The sequence below is a fragment of the Bacillus rossius genome, chromosome 1, assembly GCF_032445375.1.
Source record: "Bacillus rossius redtenbacheri isolate Brsri chromosome 1, Brsri_v3, whole genome shotgun sequence".
Taxonomy (NCBI): Eukaryota; Metazoa; Arthropoda; class Insecta; order Phasmatodea; family Bacillidae; genus Bacillus; species Bacillus rossius.
The window spans coordinates 199266679-199288213 of record NC_086330.1 but is presented as its reverse complement, the minus strand read 5'-3'; the positions used below and the strand labels follow the sequence as shown (position 1 = coordinate 199288213).

Here is a 21535-nt window from a genome sequence, read left to right as displayed (position 1 = left end):
ATTAGCGTGGCACTAGGCGTTTCTGAGCCTGGTTACTCAAACGAGGGGTGAGGGTGATTGGAGGCGGCCAATCCCGTAAATCTACGTATCGAGGCAGTGCTCGCGCCCATGGTCGTGGAGCACGGACCACGGCTAAATTCGCTCAAAGTTCCCTTACGGGGTGGTGTCAGTGCCGGAGCGACTGATTTTAACTAAAGTTCTGTTCCTCGGGAGACAGCCCGTGCCGGATGCTGAACCTACCCCGCGGACCAGGTGTGGTGCAGGGGGTTTTTAGATTTATGCGGCCGGATTAGGTCCTGGACCGAAAATTGGACCGGGTACGCACGGAGAGATTATTAAAAAAGAGGTTTTAAGAAGTGACTATATTTACCAGAGTGAGTTCGATGTAGACAAAGGATGATGTCTCTCCGTGGGACGTGCGTCCGCCCCGGTCCACGAGTCGTGCTGTACTGGCGTCATGTCATGGCGTCCGGCCGAGGCTCGGTGGTCCTCGCGCCAGGGTTGACCTCATTACGTTAGTTTCTATGTGACATGTTAAATAAGAGAATTTAAGGGCGTTAAATTCTTACATTAATTATTAAAGCTGAATCAAGATCATTCGTCCTTTCTACAAATTGAAGTTATTATGTTTAGAAATTATTTAATTTAAATTTTACGTCACACCAGCGACTGTTCGTCTCTTGCCGGATTGCTCTGGTGGGGTTAATAACGTAACACGAGGGATGAATAATTATGTCATATGGTTTTATTGACTAATTCAGGCAGAAGGCCGCCAGGGGGACATTCACACACGTATCGGCGTATTACACACGTGAGTGCCCGGGCACTCCTACGTCGCACTTTCGTCAACCAACTTTAAATTAATACGTAATACTGTTTAATAATCTGTGTTTGTTTTTATAACGTGGTTGGTTGAAATGACGGTCTTTTTATTTGGGTGGGGCCGGGTTCTACCTTGGTTGCTGGTGGCTCGCCTGACTCGGGTGGGCCATGGCTAGGGGCGCGTTCCGTTAGCGGGGTTGAATACTGGCGGTTGCAGGTCGGGCTTTAGGGTGGCCTTCGGTCGGACGACGTCAAACTTGAACTGAAACAGAATTTGCATTTAAATTCGCATCGCTATCTGCAATGTCTGAGTTACAGCACTGTTCTGTAATAGTACTTCTTTCTTGAGGGAATGCACAATCGTGTGTCCTCTTTTTTGTAAGTTTACGGGCCTGTTTTTTATTTTCAACCATGTATGATGGATACTAGAGGTGTAAAAGTAACGAAAAAATGTGTACCCGTATGTATTCGTTACTATAACAATTAGTACTCGTTACTTTCGTATCGTTACTCGTTACTTCTGATACCGCATGACATGGCACATGCTATGTTATGTAACAGCATCGAATCGAGTCGTATTTCGTACGCGTACAGTATGGCGTCGCGTAAATAAAAATAAATCGAATATAAACAATTAAAAATATTTGATAATTAACAGCTTTTGTTAACCATGAAACAATTAACTCTCATTAGAGCGGCTTTATTATAATATATCTTTTAAGATAAGAACATAAAACGTGAAAATACGCGATTATAAAAAACAAAGACATACATATTTATAATTTGTAAAAAATACTTTCTTACGTTGTTTCTGTTCGAATCTAAAACTCTGTCTACACACACAATATATTTAATAAACAGTAAAAAACTTGGACGACGAATTTCCAAATTGTACTTTTATTAATAAACAAACATCGTTCTTTGTAACGAATACACGCGCGCATGCGTGAAACATACGAAAGATGCGAGTAACGAAATGCATTCGTGTGTAACGTTTCGTTACTCGTTACTAGATGCCGCACCCGTTACTCAGTAACGAATACATACGGTTTGCTACAGCTCTAATGGATACCCAGGGAAAATAGTAGGGACAGAATTCGGAAGTAGTCTCTTGTTTTTAGTAGAAATACTAAAGCATTCATTACTAAAATGTTTTCTGCAGACAACTGACCTAGCTGAAGGCTGCCATTTATCACTGCTATCAGGACTTTCCTGTCGTGAAATGACTTTAAGCCATTTGTCACGCAAATCACAATTTGTTGGAAACTGATGAAATGAAATGCCAGTCACCTTTGACTGTGAGGAATCATTTTTGCAAAATGGTACACAACAATACACCATCTTAAACTATAAAGAAATAAGTAAATGTATGTCTTTTACAGTGTGTAGTGGTACTTAAGAGTTCCACATAAAAATCATTAAATCCATAGCCTAACGAATTAGCACAGTGTTTATAAATCCAATGTTTACATTATTGTGCACCATCATATAAAAGAACTCTTTAGAATTTTATATTACCAAAGTTCATGCAAAATAGTCGAAATCATTAATTTCTCGCAACTTATAACCGGTAAAGTCAACTTACTTGCACACTGCTAACAAATAAACTCCAGGAAAATGTTCTTTCATCAACAATACAACATTTCATGTTATAAGCCATGTGTTAATATACAGTGTAAACACCTGCGATCTAGCGGCGTTTGTGAACTACATTCAATGTTCCACATTGAAATCATTGATGCGAAGGCCTTCCCAATCTCGTAGGCAACGGCTGTGTCTAGTGTCGTTTCAGCTGTTTGGTGTTGTATTTGGTTCTGTGGACGTGTGGAGTTCATATTTTGATCGTTTGTGAAGTGAAGGGGAATTGGATAATCCAGATCTACGGTGAGTAAATCTAAGTGAAAAGTTTCATAGATTTACAATTTGACACAATATTAGGTGTGCTGTACTTCATAAACAAATGTAGGCAGAAAAACTGTGTAATAAACAATGATATTTATGTGTATATCACTTGTGTCATAAGGGTTTGGTTTATAGTTTATTTTCACTTATGTTTATTTAAAGTTATTTCTTAATATAAATGCAGCAGTTTGGTTATGTTCTACTTTTAAGTACCTCAGCGCGTATCTTTCATAACACCTGGTACAATTACTCAGGGGCTAGCCAGGGGGGGGGGGGGGGTTTAGGGGTTCAAACCCCCGCCCTTAGCACCAAATCTTTAATTTCTTATTCATCACTCAAACAAATTTCATATTAAAATTAATAAAATTTTTACCATTACAATATTTAAATTTAAGTACCGAAAACTGCTAAAATAGCACTATTTTACACCTTAAAATCCAAATTTCCCCGGGGGAGGACCCCCGGACCCCCCGCTTTAATACGGGGGGGGCGGCATGCTTCTTAACACCCCCCCATACACAAATCCTGGCTACGCCACTGCAATTACTTACCCCTTTTCGAGTTTGGTTATGTTCTACTTTAAGTACCTCAGCGTGTATCTTTCATAACACCTGGTACAATTACTTACCACTTTTCGAGTTTTGCCTATAATTTAATGTTTAAGTATTTTTAATATTAAGCTATGACATATAAATAGGTATAACCTGAATATTTTTCCGTTTATTTTATGACCGAATTTAAAATACCTACTAAGTGCGATAAACATAATTCTAAATTTTGGAGATTGCGATACAATTATTAATAGGTATTCTATTTCATATTTTCTTACATTTTGGTACATCTACTAGTTCTAATAAATGACTCAGTAATTTCGTGTTTGAAAAGTTTATTTAAACTTATTGACTGCATTCCCACTCATTATTATTATGTACATAAGGTAGTAAGTTACTCGGGTAGTCAATTTTTGTTCTTGTATTTTTATTTTGAAGCACTTATGTTCGACCAGCTCATTTTTGGGAGGCCTAGGTGAACTGTACAAAATATCCCCTGTCTTTTACACCATCTACTCCCCCTCTCCTTCCCCCATCATTGTCCATACATACCAACGACTATAAAAGATAAATAATTCTTCTCCAAAACATACCTTCCTGGAAGTGCAGAAGATATGATCTCTATATTTGTATTTTGGCACTTAAATCACTGTTTCAATTTTATGTCCAAGGTATTTCTGACATGTGTTAAAAGCATTCTCACGCAATCATACAGTGTGGTAAATATTTACTTGGGCGGTATTTCCGAAAATAAATGTTAAAAATCCGAAAATACCTTTATTTTATGCTCTTAAACTTCCTCTTTTCATTAAAAGTGGCGGAGGTAAGAAATTCCAAATACTTTAGAAGGAAGATATCGAATTTTTAAATTTCATCATATGTAGTTGAGCGGTATTTGCGAAAATAAATGTTAAAAATCCGAAAATACCTTTATCATATGCTCTTCAACTTCCTCTTTTCATTAAAAGCGGCGGAGATAAGAAATTCCAAATACTTTAGGAGATATCGAATTTTTTAATTTTGCAATACAAGACCTGTGGAACCATTCGAGCGGCGCCATTTTTGTTATTTTGCCGTGTGTTCGTGAATGCGTAATTAATAAAATGGTTGATTAGGTCAGGTCAGTTACATTATTAATACTTTCAAACTAAGCCGACATTAAAAATTATTTTGTGAATTAATTTTAATGGCTGTTTAGTTTTAAAATATTTATAATGTAACTGACCTGACCAAACAAACCCGGACAGACGGTGAACAGTAAACTAAAATGGTCGATTAGGTCAGGTCAGTTACATTATAAATACTTTCAAACTAAGGTGATATTAAAAATAATGTGAATTAATTTTAATTATTCTTTAGTTTTAAATTATTTATAATGTAACTGACCTTACCTAACAAACCCGTAACAAAGGATGTACAGTAACAACTCACGTAAATTTTTTTGTTTCTTATTACTTGCGCAACAATATCAAAATAACAAATAAGACTTTAAAATTAGAAACGTTAAAAACTCACCTAAGTTGGAGGCGGTAATTAAAAACCGTTTTAAACAATAATTGAACTAAATAATCACGTATTAGTTCATTTGAATTCTGGCCTATCACGAACAATCACGTGACATCATTATCCAATAAAGAAAATAGATACTCGTACGTAAACAAGAAACAATGGTGCACGCACGCCACAGGAATGCGCTGGTTTTGTGCTGAAATTTAAAAATTCGATATCTCCTAAAGTATTTGGAATTTCTAATCTCCGCCGCTTTTAATGAAAAGAGGAATTTGAAGAGCATATAATAAAGGTATTTTCGGATTTTTAACATTTTTTTTCGCAAATACCGCTCAACTACATATGAAGAAATTTAAAAATTCGATATCTCCTAAAGTATTTGGAATTTATAATCTCCGCCGATTTTAACGAAAAGAGGAAGTTGAAGAGCATAAAATAAAGGTATTTTCGGATGTTTAAAATTTTTTTTCGGAAATACCGCCCAAGTAAATATTTACCCAGGGGTATGTAGATTTCTTAAGTAGGATCTATTTTTCTTCTACAAATATTTTTTTCTAAACTTGAATAAACCCCTGGAACATTTTAAGAACTTATTGTACATCTTGATATATATATATATATATATATATATATATATATATATATATATATAAATGCAGTGTCCTGATGTTTGTTTCCAGTGAACTCTTCACCAAGTCAACCGATTTAGATGAGAATTGGCATTTGTGTGTAATTTTTTCCAACTTGGGAGATAGGATAGTTTTTATTTTGATTAATAGTATTTATAATTTATAATTAACTAGCAGACCCGGCCACGCGTTGCTGTTGCTGAGTGATTTAGAAAGAATTTAAAAGACAAAATTTAACACAGATTTTATAATCTAAGTTGCAGGAAAGGTAGAATTAATTAATACTTACAAATTTTTTAACATGAAATAAAATTTGATGAACTCTGATTCTCTAGCTAATATTATTTGTTTTATTATTATATCTGTAGATTGACAGATGAAGATATAGATATCAATAATTGTAAACACTTGAGAATAAAATAAAAAATAATACAAAAAAAGCGAGGGTATGTAGTACATTGATCAACGAAAATGTGCACAACATGAAGAAAAATAAAATTTGAATTGAAACGTAGCGCCATCTATGAGATATTTATTTCAGACAGTACAACAGTTGTCTGTAAAAAATTGTTTTAAGGCGCCATCTGTTTGAGACTTATGAAAGTTACGATTAATAACACAAATCAACATTGATAATCAGTTTATTATTAATTATAACATATTAAGACCATTAATCAAAATAAAAACTATCCTATCTCTCAAGTTGGAAAAAATTTCACATAAATGCCAATTTTCATCGAAATCGGTTGACTTGGTAAAGAGTTCACTGGAAACAAACATCAGGACACTGGATTTATATATAATAACTAGCTGCGGTACCCGGCGTTGCCCGGGCTAAACACACGGAGCTCTATTGTCTGCGAGTTAAAGCAAACTGGATAGCGCTATATGACAGTGTGTTGGACATAGAGAAATGTCACACAATTACTGTTTGTATGTCTATGACCTATGATTTTTTGTTTGCCCATGGCGATAGGTTATTTATTATTAATTATAAATTATTAAGACCATTAATTGAAATAAAAACTATCCTATCTCTCAAGTTGGACAAAATTACACATAAATGCCAATTTTCTTCGAAATCGAAGTGGTTTAGGAGTCCATTGAGGACAAACATTGTGACACGAGATTTATATATATTAAGATAATCAACTGTTTATCAATGTTGATTGGTGTTTAAGCCCGGGAAACAGTGGGTACTTCGTCTCCATGACAACGTTGCGTGCTCGAAAGTCGGGAAATCATTGATGCAATTCATTTTTTCTTCCGTACATTACAAAGCATTGTATTAAGTTTTTGTTAAAATTAATTAATTTCCATTTTATTTATTATAACTGTAAATAAGAGATCTGGTCTCATTTCCCCCCTCCCCCATTAATACAACCGTGCGAAGCCGGGTCGGGTAGCTAGTAATAACTATATGTTCGCCAATATTTGGAAAAAAAGATTGGTATTTTCTCATAGTCCATACAGCGAAAATATTTTGAATGTTTTTAACTTAATGCATCCAGCATGGAATGTCTTAACGAATTTCATAGTATGTCTACTAAGGTAGTTATGTAATTATTTTTTAACGTGATGTCTAATAAATCGATGAACGCCGGCTGCACGCACGAAAAAGTGTCCCACTACGGATGTCCCACTACGGATGTGTCCTGTTTGCTCATTGTACGCATGCGTGGCATCTCTCTTCATGCTCATTGTACGCATGCGTGGCATCTCTTCCACTCGATTGGAACAACCATCGATTTGACTTTTCAATCATATTTTCGCCGTTTGAATTATTAATATTATGTAATTTAACGATCGTCCACCGATTTTCAGCACAATCGGTACGGTTATTTAAAATTAATGTTGAATATTCAAATACGTTTTGAACCAACAATGGTGTTTTACAGTTACACATAATAATAATAATAATAATAATAATAATTCAAATTACACCCAGGATCTTTTGCACAATATTTTAAAAAATATTGTAACACATTATAAATAAGTTTGGTGTATTTGGGATGCGTATTTGTTATAAAATTGTGTTATAAGAACTAAATAATATTATTCCCCTACCGTGAACAAAATTTTTTTATATATTATATCTTCTGAAACTGTTGTTTGGCCTCGTGGCCGAACGGTCAGCATAGCCATTGAATATATATAACTTATAGAAGTCGCGAGGGGATACGATTTATTCTGCCAGTTTTGGAATCAAAACTGAGGTAGTTGCAAGCTCCCCCGCCAGACAGCTCTGCTTTCGAAAAGAAGGCACTCGTGGTTAGTGTCTCCCACGCTAGAGCGCTATAGTATCGCTTGTCTCAAGGTCGCGCGCGTATTATCTCTTTCTCTCTCTCTCTCTCTCTCTCTCTCTCTCTCTCTCTCTCTCTCTCTCTCTCTCTCTCTCTCTCTCTCTCTCTCTCTATCTCTCTATCTTTTGTATTTTGTTTCCGTTGCTGTGTGGAGGGCCAGCGCATTGACAAGGCGGGAGGTTATGCTCGTCAAAACGATACGTAAATATATTGAACACAAATGTATTTTGTTTAAAGAACCGAAAGCAAAAAAAATATTCCTTGAAATATTACACAATTATTTAAAAAGAGCCGCATATATCAGTACTTCATTGGTGTTGGATTCCAGATGGTGTAATAAATATTGTATTTGAATAAAAATCGGTCCAATTGGAAATAAAATAAATATTTTATTCACCAAATTAATTAAAGTACCTCATAGAATCCACTTTAATATAATTCAACCAAATGTACGCAAAGAGGAAATTATAAAATACCAGACACTGTTATATAAATAGTTGATCAGTGTAAATCTGTGCACGAACTTAGTCATGCATTAATAAAAACTTTAGTAAGCTCTAACACAAGAAACTCGTTTTTATCGGGGAAAAATATTGTATGTCAAAGAAATAACTAAACAGTAAACATGTACATACATAATATTTATGTTCGCATACGTGCAGTGAATATTATTTTGCAGTGATAAATTAATATTTTATTAACATGGCTAGATCTAAAAAAAGTTTATACAAAATTTTAAAAATATTTACTACCTATACTTTTCAGAAGTAAAGTTGGTTTGTAAATTCTCCTTCAGGAGCATTATACAACACAGTGCATTAAATTGCGTTTCAAGTCAAATAAAAAAAAAATTAAAAATGGGTGGAAGTAAAATAAAAATACCACAAACAAATGATTATACGTACTATTTTATCATCTTTATAATTTACAAATAATGAGGGCCCAGTAACTTTGAGTTAAGTTGGTGTATAAAACTCTAGCGAAAAACAGTTCTCTGTATTCTAGAGTTGTTTGAAGAGTTTATTTACATGCACAAAAACTTTCAATGTAAAAAAAGCCACATAATTATCCTACCATAGTAGGTGACATTTTTGACAGTTCGTACAACGAAATTTGTGACTTTGACATATGAATTATATGAAGCATTAAGAATTTGTGAAGCAATAAACAAAACTAACACATATTCATGTAGTGCAAGACTAGCTAATCATGTATTAATAACTTTTGTTTATTTTACAGTAAAATATTCAGCGGCCAAAGACTTAATCCGTTGCAATAAATGTAATCTAAAGCCATCTTAAGTGAAACAAACTGTGGCTAAATGAGGCCCAGTAATTTTGAGCGAAATTGTAATCATTATATATATTCAATGGCATAGCTAACTTCCAATCCAATGGTTGTCGGTTCGAATCCCGGCAGCTGCGGATTTTTTTTTGTACTTGTAAAAATAAATTCGACGCACGCAACATTTCAAAAGTAATAAATATATTTAAATTAATGAATGCAAATAAAAGTAAATTTATTAATTAAATTGTACATTTCATTTCACTCGACTTTGTATCCATACAAAATAGTGATAATTCAATAAAAGTGATTCTATTGTATTCATAAAAGTATGCAGAGGTAGATTTTATCATACAAAAGATAGAAAAATTTAAAAAAAAATTCTTCCTCAAAGAATATAATATTTTTAATGCCTAACTGGTTTGGTTGCAAAAACCTATTATGGCTCAGTCTCAGGCCGAATATATTTCCTTTTCTTCTGGATCAATCATTTCATCAATGTTTTGTTATGACGTTATCACGTTAATCTATCGTCCGTAAACCGACTTTACAGACAACCAAATTTTTTTTCATCCAAACATTTTTTCATCCCTTGCGCTAATACATGGTCGTAGGTATAATGTTTTTTGACAAAGGTTTAAAGTAATATTAAGTTGGTTATAAATAAATTCTGACGAATTAAATACCAAGGATGTTATATTTTATTTTTATTTCAACCCCTGTTTTTATGGTAATATTTTGTTTCATTAAAAATTGTTTGAGTGAAAAGATTCAGATAAAGTTTAGGAATTTTACAATAAATTATAATTTATTTGATAGTATATATGTTAAAAATAGTAATGACATTTTTGTCTTTCTATTTTATTTCCATCCCTTGTAGTATCTTTTGTATTATCAAAAATTGTTTAAGACAAAAATTTTATATAAAAAATATTTGATTAACATACAATCTGTACGAATTTGATGGTGTTTTCCAACGAAGGTATTTATGATTTTTTTTTGTCCTCCAACCCTTGTTTTTCAAGTCCTTGCAGTTATAGTTGGTCGTATCAAAAACTTAATTTAGACAAAATATTTTGGTATTCAGACTCCTGCGTGTTACAATAAGTTCAAACGGATGTGATAGTTTTTTACTATGGTAGTTAAATGTGATTTTTCTGTTTTCCAAAAAAACCTTTCCTATTTCTACCCCTTTGGTCGGATATTGCCCATTAACGAACTCGACCGAGATTTTTAAAAATTTTATGTATCAGTTTGAAAGTGATTTGTGAAAAGTTGATATATGTATAGAGTGTATCTATATATATATATATATAATATATATATATAATATATATATATATATATATATGGACACACACACACTTTTGAGTTGACGATGGTTTTGGGGTCTATGGAAAATGAAACGAAAAACAGTAGGCCTAAAAAATTTCCGAAAGTCGCGCCGTGGTAATAGGTAGTATTTCTTTGAAAACTTCCTAAAAATACATTCGAATTTTTTTTTTTTTCCGAAAAAGAGGCACTCCAGAATTTCTGTTTTGTCGTCTATTTAGTTTAATTTATCTTATTGCAGCCTGGAGGTATTTGAGATCGGCTCAAGTTTGCACAAATGTACATAACAAGTCATGCTGTGGCTTGGCGGTGCGTTGACACATGTAAACACAACTGCTGCCGTCACAGAGAGCCGGAGCGGAGGCCTCGTAGTCCGCCTGAGAGGCCGCCGAGGGCTCAGCTACATTCACTACAGCACGCGCACGGCGCACAGAAAGTTTACAAACTAACTTTTTTCTTGTTGTGCGCCGATTTCTGTTTCCTTCCTATCAGGGTGCGCTATGTCAGCGGCATAGAATAACTAACGGTTGCTTTGATTTGTGCATTTTAAAGATAAATCGTAAAATTAATTCGAATATCATGTATTAATTTGCTATGACATTTTTTACTGTATTTCTAAACTTTAGAAACTAAACAGTGCTTGGATTTAGGTAAACAACTGATTTTGTAAATAATCTGTTGGATAAATAAATCTGTTGGAATCATTCGAACTGCTGTGTCGTGTGCGATTGTAATTTCGTCTTGTGTGCTGTGCGTGTGCAACTGTGCTTTTTGTATGCTGTTTGCGTGCTATCACGAATGTAGTTTAGGCTCAAGTCTTCACTCGGAAACCTGGCAAGTGGCCTTTATGAGGTACTGCAGACGGCTGGCAGCACGAGACATGTTGATACAGATAGTGAAGGTCCTCCCTAAGGAGACTGGCGGAGGCTTGGCTAACCGATGTCACGCCATGCGAATCTGCGATGGTTACCTGCAGTATGCAATTGCCGATTCCTTTTTCGAGTTTTCTGCTTAGCGGATCCAGAATGATGGTCAGGGGAGGACCAAATTTAATTTTCTTATACAATTTTAGTAGGTACATTTAGAATTGAAATATTTAGTACATTTTATTTGTGGTTACAAATAAAACCTCCTGTTTTAGCACTGCAGTAAAATAATACTTTAGTAAATTTGGAAAACCATAATAAGGAACTAGGAGATAATCTGAAAATTATTCAGGGTTGGGGGGATGTCACTATGCCGCCGCCCCCCTTTCCACCCTCTGGATCCACCAATGGCTTGTATGTATGTGCATCCAATGACCATAATGTGACTGGACCTGAACTTACAATCAGATAAATACTGTCATATCAGTACCTAAATACAAATAAATAATACTAAATAATCTTTCCTGTGTTGATTTATTACTATGAAATATTTTTCCCCCGTTATCAAATTAGATACTTAAACGAAATCTAATGTTAAAAATATGTAGTAATACCAAGATTGGTTTAATCTTTATTTCTTTGCGATATTTCAAACTGTTTCGAAGATATGATAGTTATATACCAAACCTAATATCATACGTTCATTAAATATATTAAGTGTTTTTTTTAATTAGTTCAATTTTGTCAGCTTGATTGTAATCAGGTGAATGTTATAATACCTAGCATGTTCTGGAGTTCGTGATTCCACTAAATTGTGCTTGGTCCTAAGAGTAAATCCGGAAATGTAGTTCACAGGGAAGCTTTAATGTAACCATAACATTAGTGTACATATTGGTAAACAATAACTATCCAGGTCTTATATCCCAACACCAACTTGTGTGGACGCGCAAGGGAAGTACGACTGATAAGCACGACGTGGCCGTGGAAACTGTCGCAGTGCAAGGAGCCCAGTGACCCGGCGCAATCAGCGCATCAGTCGGCAGAGTGCTTGATGAGCGGGGTCGCCTCATGGCAGTGGAGCCGAGTGTTCCTTAAACTAAAGCGTAAGTGTGATTGGATAACTAAATGTATACAAGCGCCTGATTCTTTGTTTCCTTTGTCACATGGTGAGCCCCTTATAACGTACATTCGCGAAGGATGAAAATCAGCTACGTCTTCAATCGATGGCTGTGAACCTTTGACCCTAAGGATGTGTTATTCAGATTTTTTTTTTGGATTAGGAATCCGTCCGTTCTTTTAAGAACTTAATATACATGGTTTGGTGTCGCATGTGCGTTCGAGTACCAAATATTCGAGAAGATTTGCATTACCATTATGTATACCTACTGTAGCGGCCGTGGTCGCGGCAGCCTGCAGCAGTGACCAGAGCCCTCCGGCCTCACTGGTTCCCTGCGCGAGCGGACAGCTGGCAGGACGCTCCCCTCAGGAGTACCGTTAGGCCGGCATGCCACCCTCGCCCTGGGGGGTCTGGCACGCAGCGAGGGAGACCCGAGAGGCGAGCAGTCCGGCTCGGAACACAGCCACGCACACACGTTGTTGCTTGTAGCATTCTGTACGCGTTCTCGCTGCCGCCAATAAAGTATGCCTCCAAGTATACGGTGTTTCAATGCGATCCTACGCGTTCTGGCCCGTAGCCCGTAGCTGTGGCTCTTGGCTCCTGGTCGGCCAAGACGTTGGCAGGCTTGAGTCGATCAATGGAGACCGTGGTGTGCCGGCCATGCATCAGGAGGTTTGCAGTTTTCAGAGTTCTGCTGAGTATGGGGAAGGGGCCCTCGTAGGGCGCGTTTAGGGACCCCTTTTGCCCCTCGCAGTGGATGAAGACCTCAGAAGCCATCGGAAGGTCCCTGAAGACAAACGGCCTTGTCCCACCATGCCGCGAGCCGCTGACCGGCCGCAGGTCTCGGAAGGTGCAGGGGCTGGCCGTAGACCAACTTCGCAGTGGAGGAATGGAGGTCGTCACGCCAGGTGGCTCGAATGCCGAGCAAGACAGTAGGTAGGACATCTACCCAGTGCTCGGTAGCGTGGCAGCGGATGGCTGCCTTGACCGTACGGTGCAACCTCTCCACCATCCCGTTGGAGGCCGGGTGGTTGGCGGTGGTCTGGAGGTGAGTCATGCCCACCAAGGCGGCGAGGGCCGCGAACAGGGAGGACGTGAATTGTCGGCCTTGATCGGTGGTGGCCCTCAGGGGGGCGCCGAAACGTGCCACCCATGTGGTGTAGAAGGCTCTGGTGACTGTAGCTGCCTCGATGTTCTCGACGGGCACGGCCTCTGGCCAGCATGAAAAGTGGTCACCACTGTTGCCTCGTGGCTACAGGCTGTGATCGGGATGAGTAGGATCGCATTGAAATGAAACACTGTATACTTGGAGGCATACTTTATTGGCGGCAGCGAGAACGCGTACAGAATGTTACAAGCAACAACGTGTGCGCGTGGCTGTGTTCCGAGCCGGACTGCTCACCTCTCCGGTCTCCCTCGCTGCGTGCCAGACCCCCCAGGGCGAGGGTGGCATGCCGGCCTAACGGTACACCTGAGGGGAGTGCGTCCTGCTAGCTGTCCGCTCGTCCGCAGGGAACCCGTGAGGCCAGAGGGCTCTGGTCACTGCTGCAGACAGCCGTGATCACGGCCGCTACACCTACAATTAATTTTTTCTTTCGTACTGGCTACGTGTAAGTAACCTATTAGGTTTTTTTTCAAATGTAGCATTCGATACTTGGGGTAGAAATAATGTGTATAGAAACAAAACATTAAGTAAACTGATAATTTGGGTTACTTCAGAGATTCACCCGTACTTGGTTCAGAATTTTTGCACTTGCTATTTTTTTACAGCTCCTTAAATAATGTATTGTTACGATTTACAGGGTTCGTAAAAGGATAGCCCAATTAAATATTTTATTACACACACAGTTTTATTTATGGCCACTATTTAGATTACTAGCAAATAATCTAAAAAGGCCAATTAATCAATTGTATGTAAAAATGTTGCTTCCCCAGTCACTCGTTTTTACACACCGCACACCTCGCTGGGCCTCACCTTTGGCGCAACTCTCACCGCAGCACCCCTCGTGGTCCTCCGTCGCAGGACTCCTCCGCCGCCGTCGCACTTCCCCTTCATCGAGATCCCACTCGACGCCTCACTCGGAACTCCGCCGCGCCCGCGGTACTATCGGCTGGAACTGAACTCTTCGCTCTGGAACCTTTGTCCAGGGACTTTGCCGCTCTATCGCCCGGAAACTCCGCCACAGGAAAGCTCCCGACTCCATTCACTTACTCACTCACTCACTCACTCCCTGCCCTGGAACCTTCGTCCAAGGACTTTGCCACTCTGTTGCACCTGCGGCACTATCGCCCCGGAAACTCCGCCGCCGGAAAGCTCCCGACTGAACTCTCACTGACTCAGAGGCTGGCGTCCTCGTCTTATATATCAGAGACGCCATTTCTAGAATGCACGAGCGCGGCTGGGGCCTGTCGCGTCATTCCGCGCCTACCTGATAGCAGAAATCTCTCGAAACACATGTCGGCGGCTCGCGTAACTCCGCAGTTGTCAGGTTTTGGATGTCAAACTAACAGCGCCGCGCGGGGAGTTGAGGGCTGGAGGGAGGGGAAGCGGCGACCCAGGTGCGCGCGGAAGATCTAATGTTGCGCGGCCACATGATGTCAGCCAGTTGTGCACCTGCATGTGTCGCGGCCTTGCTCACGTTCTTAACAGTATTTTTTACAAAAATACAAATTTTTGGAATTTTTTTTACCAAGAAGGGATTGAGGACATTCTTTTGAAAGAAAGTAGGAGCAGTTGAAAATTAAAAAAAAGTCTGTTTCAAGGTCAACTTTCATGTCTATAAGTGAAGACATGTAAACAACATTCTGTTTATTTTTAGTGGCATCATTAATAGCCCTAAGTCTCCTCTTTGCAGTGACATCACATATGACTTTGTATCTGTTATAGATATTAAACAAAACATAAATGCTTGAAAATGTAAATTTTGGTACACGGATGTGGCCATTTCGGTCTGTAAAATCAAAATGCTGGCAGGTAAAAATCAATACCTTGAGGTTTGCTCTGTTGGAATATGTCCTTTTTATGTAACAAAATTTCAAAACTTTTCAAACTGGGTCAGCAACCAAATTAATTGAAATTGGGTGATTTTTCATGAAATGACCCAACTACCCACTTAAATCAGTCTACAATTACATTTTATATCTTATTGATCTTGTTTTTTTTATTATGTTTCGCTTGCGCATGAGTACACTAAATTACACTAAATATTTGTTCACATAATATTTCCAGTACAGAATCTGAGTGGTTGATATCCTGTAGGCAGTAGAGCAGAGAGAGATTAAGTTAAAACTATTCCCGACCGCCAACTGTTCGACATTATGAGTAAGATCTGGATGTGATATTTTTAAAAATATACAGCTTCAGGTAACTCTTTTAAGCTGAATGTCGCCTACTACGTGGAAGAAAAAAAATAAAACGTTATAAATGTTATGACTATTTAGTTTGGTCGACGGTAGCTGTGCTTGCTAATGCGGTGTCGTGATTAGAACGATGCGCCCTGGGTGTACCGCCGACGGATTTACTTACGGTCTCTCAGTGAATTGATGGTTTATCGCCGATTGTGCTGCTCTCTGACACGTTTTAAATTTTGATATTTGAACCAAAAATTGTTTGTGAAAAAAGTGTGTTTAGTAACATATGGTAACTTGAAAATATATTGAAACCAATTTTAGAGCAAAATAAATTAGGTTAATATTTTTTGAGTGCTTAGCAAACATGACCGACAAACTGATAAATCTTTACAAGATAAATTTATCAACAATTGTCGTCAGTTGGCAACTGGAGAAATTATTAAGGGCGTGGGGATCACGGAGAGTCCAGATGGAGTTACTGATGGATGTGCTGTGGGAAGTTGTCTGTGTCTCCTAAACAATAAGGTTCTATTAATGTTAAATAAGATTAAATAGTTATTCTACAGAGATTATCATACACTAAGGCTAATGAACGCGGGGGAGCTTGGCCAACACCGACTAGACTACAGGCCTGTATTTGGATGATTATATAAATTGAATTATTGATAAAAACGTTCTTACAATGGTTGTGAATAAAAATATTTCAGACTATTGCAAATATCTTTCTCAACTGGTTTTATCTCTCATATATATATATATATATATTTATATTTATATATACATGTATACTTACATATATACATATGCATCCACTTTCAAATTTATAATGCTATTGATATTTAAACTACCATATATATTGGAGAAGTTAATATTGAAATATGTTATGCATAAATTTTAAATTATAAATTCTTTAAAAATGCTTTAAAACATTTCAAGGAGCGATTTTCTCTTAAAAAATAAAAATGCCTGATTTTAAAAATCATCGTTTAAGGAATTTAGAGAAAAAAAAAGAAAATAAACATTTTATTCGATTACATCTTTGTTTCATGTATAGAATGTTAGATGTTCATATCTTCTGTATGGGCCTTTTTGTAGATAAACATGAGAATTCTAATGCATAGTGCAAGAGAAAACGATTTTTTTTTGTTAACTTTACAAATTAATACAGGTTAACATAAATTGTATTTAAATTTACATTTTTTCGGTAACTCCGATAACCAAAGCTCATTTTGGTTCAAAATTAATATGACTATATATATATATATATATACACACACACGTGTGTGTATATATGTATATATATACACACATGTGTGTATGTGTGTGTGTGTGTGTGCATGTGTGTATACATATGTATATATATATACACATATATATATAGCGTGAGTATTAGAGACTTGTATATTTAATGCTTCTTGCAGGAAATTTGAAATATAATTCTAATAGGCCTTTGCTTTACTGTATTATATATTTTTTTCTCTTTGGTTATAAATGCTTTTGTTTCATAGTTACAAAATAACCGTGAAGCTGCTAAAACCAGGGAAATAAGAAATTTAAAGGTGAAAAATCTGCTGTTTGATGTTCATTAATAAAAAAAACCTTTTTAACAATTGTAAACTAAAAACATGCATAATAAAAGTGATCGAACAAAAGTTAACTGTTTACGAAGATAACAGAGGAAATAGTGATTTTGATAGTTGTTTACACTTAATAAGGACTATTTCTATTTTTCATAAAATTGAACTTACCCTGGAAGTATCTGATGGTTCGAAATTTGCACGAGGAATTTTTCGCAGCCAGAGTCGTTTACGGTCATCGTTTTTAGGAAAACTGAATAGGCCTACTTGAACACGAGGCCCATGGTCATAATTACCGTTACATCCCGTAACACAACAGCGATACGGCATGTTAACTGATCTCTCAGTTCCAAATCACATAAGAAACCCACATCCCGACACAACGACTATACGGAATGTTAAGTGATAGCTCGGTTCGAATTGCAGCAAAATCCGACATCGAGTAACAAAGCAGTGAACCAGCATGTGAACTGACAGCTGAGCACGAAATCTGTACAAAAACTGACATCTGGCAAGCTACAGAAGGGAAGGAACACGTGCGCGCGCTAGGCTCGACCCTTGCCGGCCGGGGCAGGCTAGGACCACTCCTGCTGACGTTACACGCCTCCCTCCGTTTAGAAAGCAGGCCTTGTATCCAGAGGGTGTTGGTTCTACCCGCGCATGCGCAGGACAGGGCTGAGAGCCGCAGTGTTGCCAGTTATACTCCACCCGATCAGGGCCACGAGCCTCCGCAGCCGATCGAGGTTTACAATTCGCCGCGCCGGCCGGTGAGCGAAGTTTGACGGCCCGTCGGGAAATTGTACCTTCGCGCGCACTTTAGACATCAACATATTTACGTGCTGTACGTAATATTCGATGTTAACTAAGATCCACTATAAAACCATAATACACATTTAAAATATATTTTTATTATTTTCACTAATATTTCAAACATATACATATCTTGAAATGAGACGTTAAAAACATGTTCTATCATCAAATAATAATTTAAAATTTGCTCACGGTTACCGCAGTTTTTGAAGACTTGAAGTTATGAGAAGTAATTTATATCTCATACTTAAATCCAGTTACTGCTACAGTAAATTGTCTAATTGGAGGCGTTACTATTAAATATCACCGCAGGCATTTTACACTATTTAAGGGGATGGTTCACACCCCAAAAATCGTCCCCGTCCCCCCCACATACACACATACACAAAATTTGTGTTGACACTTGTTTCGGGATCTATGGACAAATTCAAATTCAAAGTATTTTTATTGTACACGATAACACTTTACAACTAAAGAGTGGTTACATTGACACTCCAGAATCTTTGCTCTTTTACCAATTACACAATCGGTTACATTATTAGAATTAAACATAATACGCATTACACTAACATAAAAGGAAAGTTTAAAAAACCTTTTATGACCATGAGACAAAAAGGGTACAAACATTTTCCGAAATTAGTACTGCGGTAACGGCTAAAATAGGTAGTCTCTCTTCTAAATATACCTAACAATAACACACATAAAAACATAAAATTTGTGTCATACTATGATTAACTTTGGATAGCATTGTTATCCACCTTAAATAAAACCCCAAATGTTTTATTTGGGTTACAATACTAGCAATTAGCAGTGTAAATACTTGAATATGCAGTTTAAACACTATACTGTCGAATACATTGGTCAAACAATTTTTGCTATGTTAAATATCATTTTTAATATTACCTTTAATTTTTTTTAAAAAATTCTGTATTAAAATTACATTGCATTAGTAACTAAACGCCTTTGCTCATAAATATACTCAATGATATTTATTTGTAACATTAATATCCAAGTTATAAACTTAAAATTAAGTGGCAGCTTATTTTAGCGTGTATAGCTGCGAAGCATAATTATACTTTTCTTGTCTAAAACTGACAAAATTTTGTTTTAAAATAAAAATGCTGGTTTCGATTACAAGACAGTATTTATTCTAGTCCTAATAAATACTAGGTGAACTAGTGCGTAAATGTGTGACGCTTATGTAATTGTCAGGTTTTCAAGCAGCGTTCTACACTGGCTTAGTAATATATGTCCATCATCGTAATCTATGTGCATTGACAGTTTCATTAAAATCTTAACTTTAACTTTGTATATTTCCTGCTTTTATCACCATTAGCGGAAAGTAAATAACCATACCTCCATATATATCATGAAAGCCCAGTTTACAATCTCATCGTTACGAAGAAAAACATGCTGTCTGGACCCTCTCTTTCAACTTTTATTAGTGCTACTTTACAGTTTCTACAAAATAAATAAATACGTATACATACATCCAGGGACGCAACAACTAAATTTCCAAAAAGGGGGGGGGGGTGGGGGGCGGCAATATACCTTTTTATAAAGAATCATCGATCCCCCCTATTGAAGCGGGTGGTCCGGGGGTCCTCCCCCGGGATAATTTGTATTTCAAGGTGGAAAATGGTGCTATTTAAGCAGTTTTATTATCTAAAAATAAATAAGAGTTTAAAAAAACTAAAAAAACACACTTTTATAGAAAATCCAACTAAAAAATAGAAAATAAATTTTAATAAATTTAATTTGAAAATAGTGTAAAATAAAAAAATGTATTTTATTTAAAAAAAATGTGGGGTGCATGGTGTCAATAGTTATAATTATTTTACTGACAGATATGAGTAGAAGGATTATCATTTTGATAATATCTAATAAAGCACCCCACGCTTTTTTAAATAAAATACTTTTTTTTTTATTTTACACTATATTTTCAAATTAAATTTACTAAAATTTATTTTCTATTTTTTAGTTGGATTTTCTATAAAAGCGTGTTTTTTTTAGTTTTTTAAACCCTTATTTATTTTTTACTTTTTAGTTTTGTTTATTTATAAAAGCGTGTTTTTTTAATTTTTTTTAAACTGTTATTTGTTCTAATCTACTATTAATTCCGTGATAACTATAAGTAACTGTAATTATTATTTTACCAATTATTAATGTGTACAGCTGTATTGATAGTCAAATCTCAATTTTAGAAGCCATTTAAAATTTTTAACGTTATCAATATATACAGTGAGACTTAATGGTATAAGGTTATTGACGAACAAGTGATATCGACCAGTCTTACATACTGTACGAAATTAATGCTGTGAAGCAGGAAAGGAAATTATTACGTGAAGCGTTCCACATGTACGTAACAGGAATTTTGGGAAAGATAAGGATTGAGAAAGTATGAGGAAAGGACCTGCTCAATGAGAGTGTATACAATATGTGAGAAAAATTCGGATAGACCGGACAAGGATTCAAACCCAGAGCCTTCCATGACATGTCGGCTGCTCTACCATCGGGCTCTCGATGTACGATAAATATGATACAAAGCGCCCCACGCTTTTTTCACAATAATACTAGTATTTTTCATTCATTATTGTTTTAAGCTTATTTTAAAAATTATTTCCTCAATTTCTTCCAAGTAAAAATCCTTAAACTGTAAGTTTTGCTCTCTATCCAAATATGTTTTTTATATATCTGTCAAACTTATCCATATTTTCCGTGTTTGATGTATTTTATTTAATGAGTTACTGACCTTGGCATAGTTTGGAGTATTTGTAATTGCTTGGTGTAGATTTGTAGGTTGGTGTTCGAGTGGAATTTCAAAATCTGCCCATCAGGTGTAGCTATTGAGGTTATGCATATGGTGTTTGATTTCCCATCTGCTGTTGGTTTCACAGCAAAACCAAACTTAAATTTTTCCATGTTTCGTGAAATATTTGCATAAAATGTTGTTTTATAATAATGTTTCACTCTTGGTTAGTTGGTAAAATGAAACAAAGACATAATTGTGTTTCTCTATTTAACGAAAGAAACAACATTTAAAGCCCTTATTTCAGGTTTTTTTCTTCATATTTTTACAAATATAGATAATATTCTCTTCAAGAAAGTATATTGTTCACAATAATCATAACCCACTCTCACTTTTCATTTAATTAAATGTCACAATATTTAGTAGGCTTTGTTTATATCGCGCCAAAGACAAACTGAAAGAAAAGAGTTTGCACATGAGCGAAATTGTTATCTTTACAAATACGTCTTTGCTTCATTTTACCAATTATATAAATTGACAAAAATCTTATTTTGCAAATTGATTAATGGTATAATCTTACAGGGTTCCTACAATCTGGAATGTCAGGGATAGTCAGGGAAAAATAAAGGTGTCAGGGAAAGTTAGTGAGATAGCTATAAAGTCAGGGAAAGTCAGGGAGATAGCTATAAAGTTAGTGAAATGAAGTGGAAAGTAAAATTTCGAAAAATGACTC

At 36.4% G+C, this 21535-nt stretch overlaps 2 protein-coding genes across 8 annotated transcripts in view; one reads left to right on the top strand and one right to left on the bottom strand.

Annotated features, from left to right (window-relative positions):
• Positions 1–2576: 2576 nt before the first annotated feature.
• Positions 2577–21535, top strand: part of LOC134527226 (ecotropic viral integration site 5 ortholog) — a 950124-nt gene continuing 931165 nt past the window's right edge. For 2 of the 7 annotated variants that reach the window (XM_063359715.1, XM_063359712.1), the window contains exon 1: positions 2577–2706. The gene's annotated coding sequence lies outside the window, so the exon portion shown is untranslated. The remainder of the gene's footprint in view (positions 2707–21535) is intronic. The other 5 variants (XM_063359717.1, XM_063359719.1, XM_063359713.1 and 2 more) reach the window with 3 other exon arrangements.
• Positions 10596–14772, bottom strand: LOC134542236 (uncharacterized). The gene is made up of 4 exons (XM_063386368.1): positions 14745–14772; positions 13191–13527; positions 12877–13102; positions 10596–10709 (listed from the first exon to the last, which is right to left on the bottom strand). The coding sequence occupies exons 1-4, from the start codon at positions 14770–14772 to the stop codon at positions 10596–10598; spliced, it is 705 nt and encodes a 234-aa protein (XP_063242438.1).

What these genes read in the sequence shown, in the direction of transcription:
- LOC134542236 (XM_063386368.1), bottom strand. Translation starts at nt 14,772, where the DNA reads ATGTGTTTCGAGAGATTTCTGCTATCAG. An exon ending in CTCCATTCCTCCACTGCGAA is followed by an intron (nt 13,103 to 13,190) that starts GTTGGTCTACGG and finishes GTTTGTCTTCAG; the next exon opens with GGACCTTCCGATGGCTTCTG. An exon ending in CGGGCTACGGGCCAGAACGC is followed by an intron (nt 10,710 to 12,876) that starts GTAGGATCGCAT and finishes GCGGCCTCTCAG; the next exon opens with GCGGACTACGAGGCCTCCGC.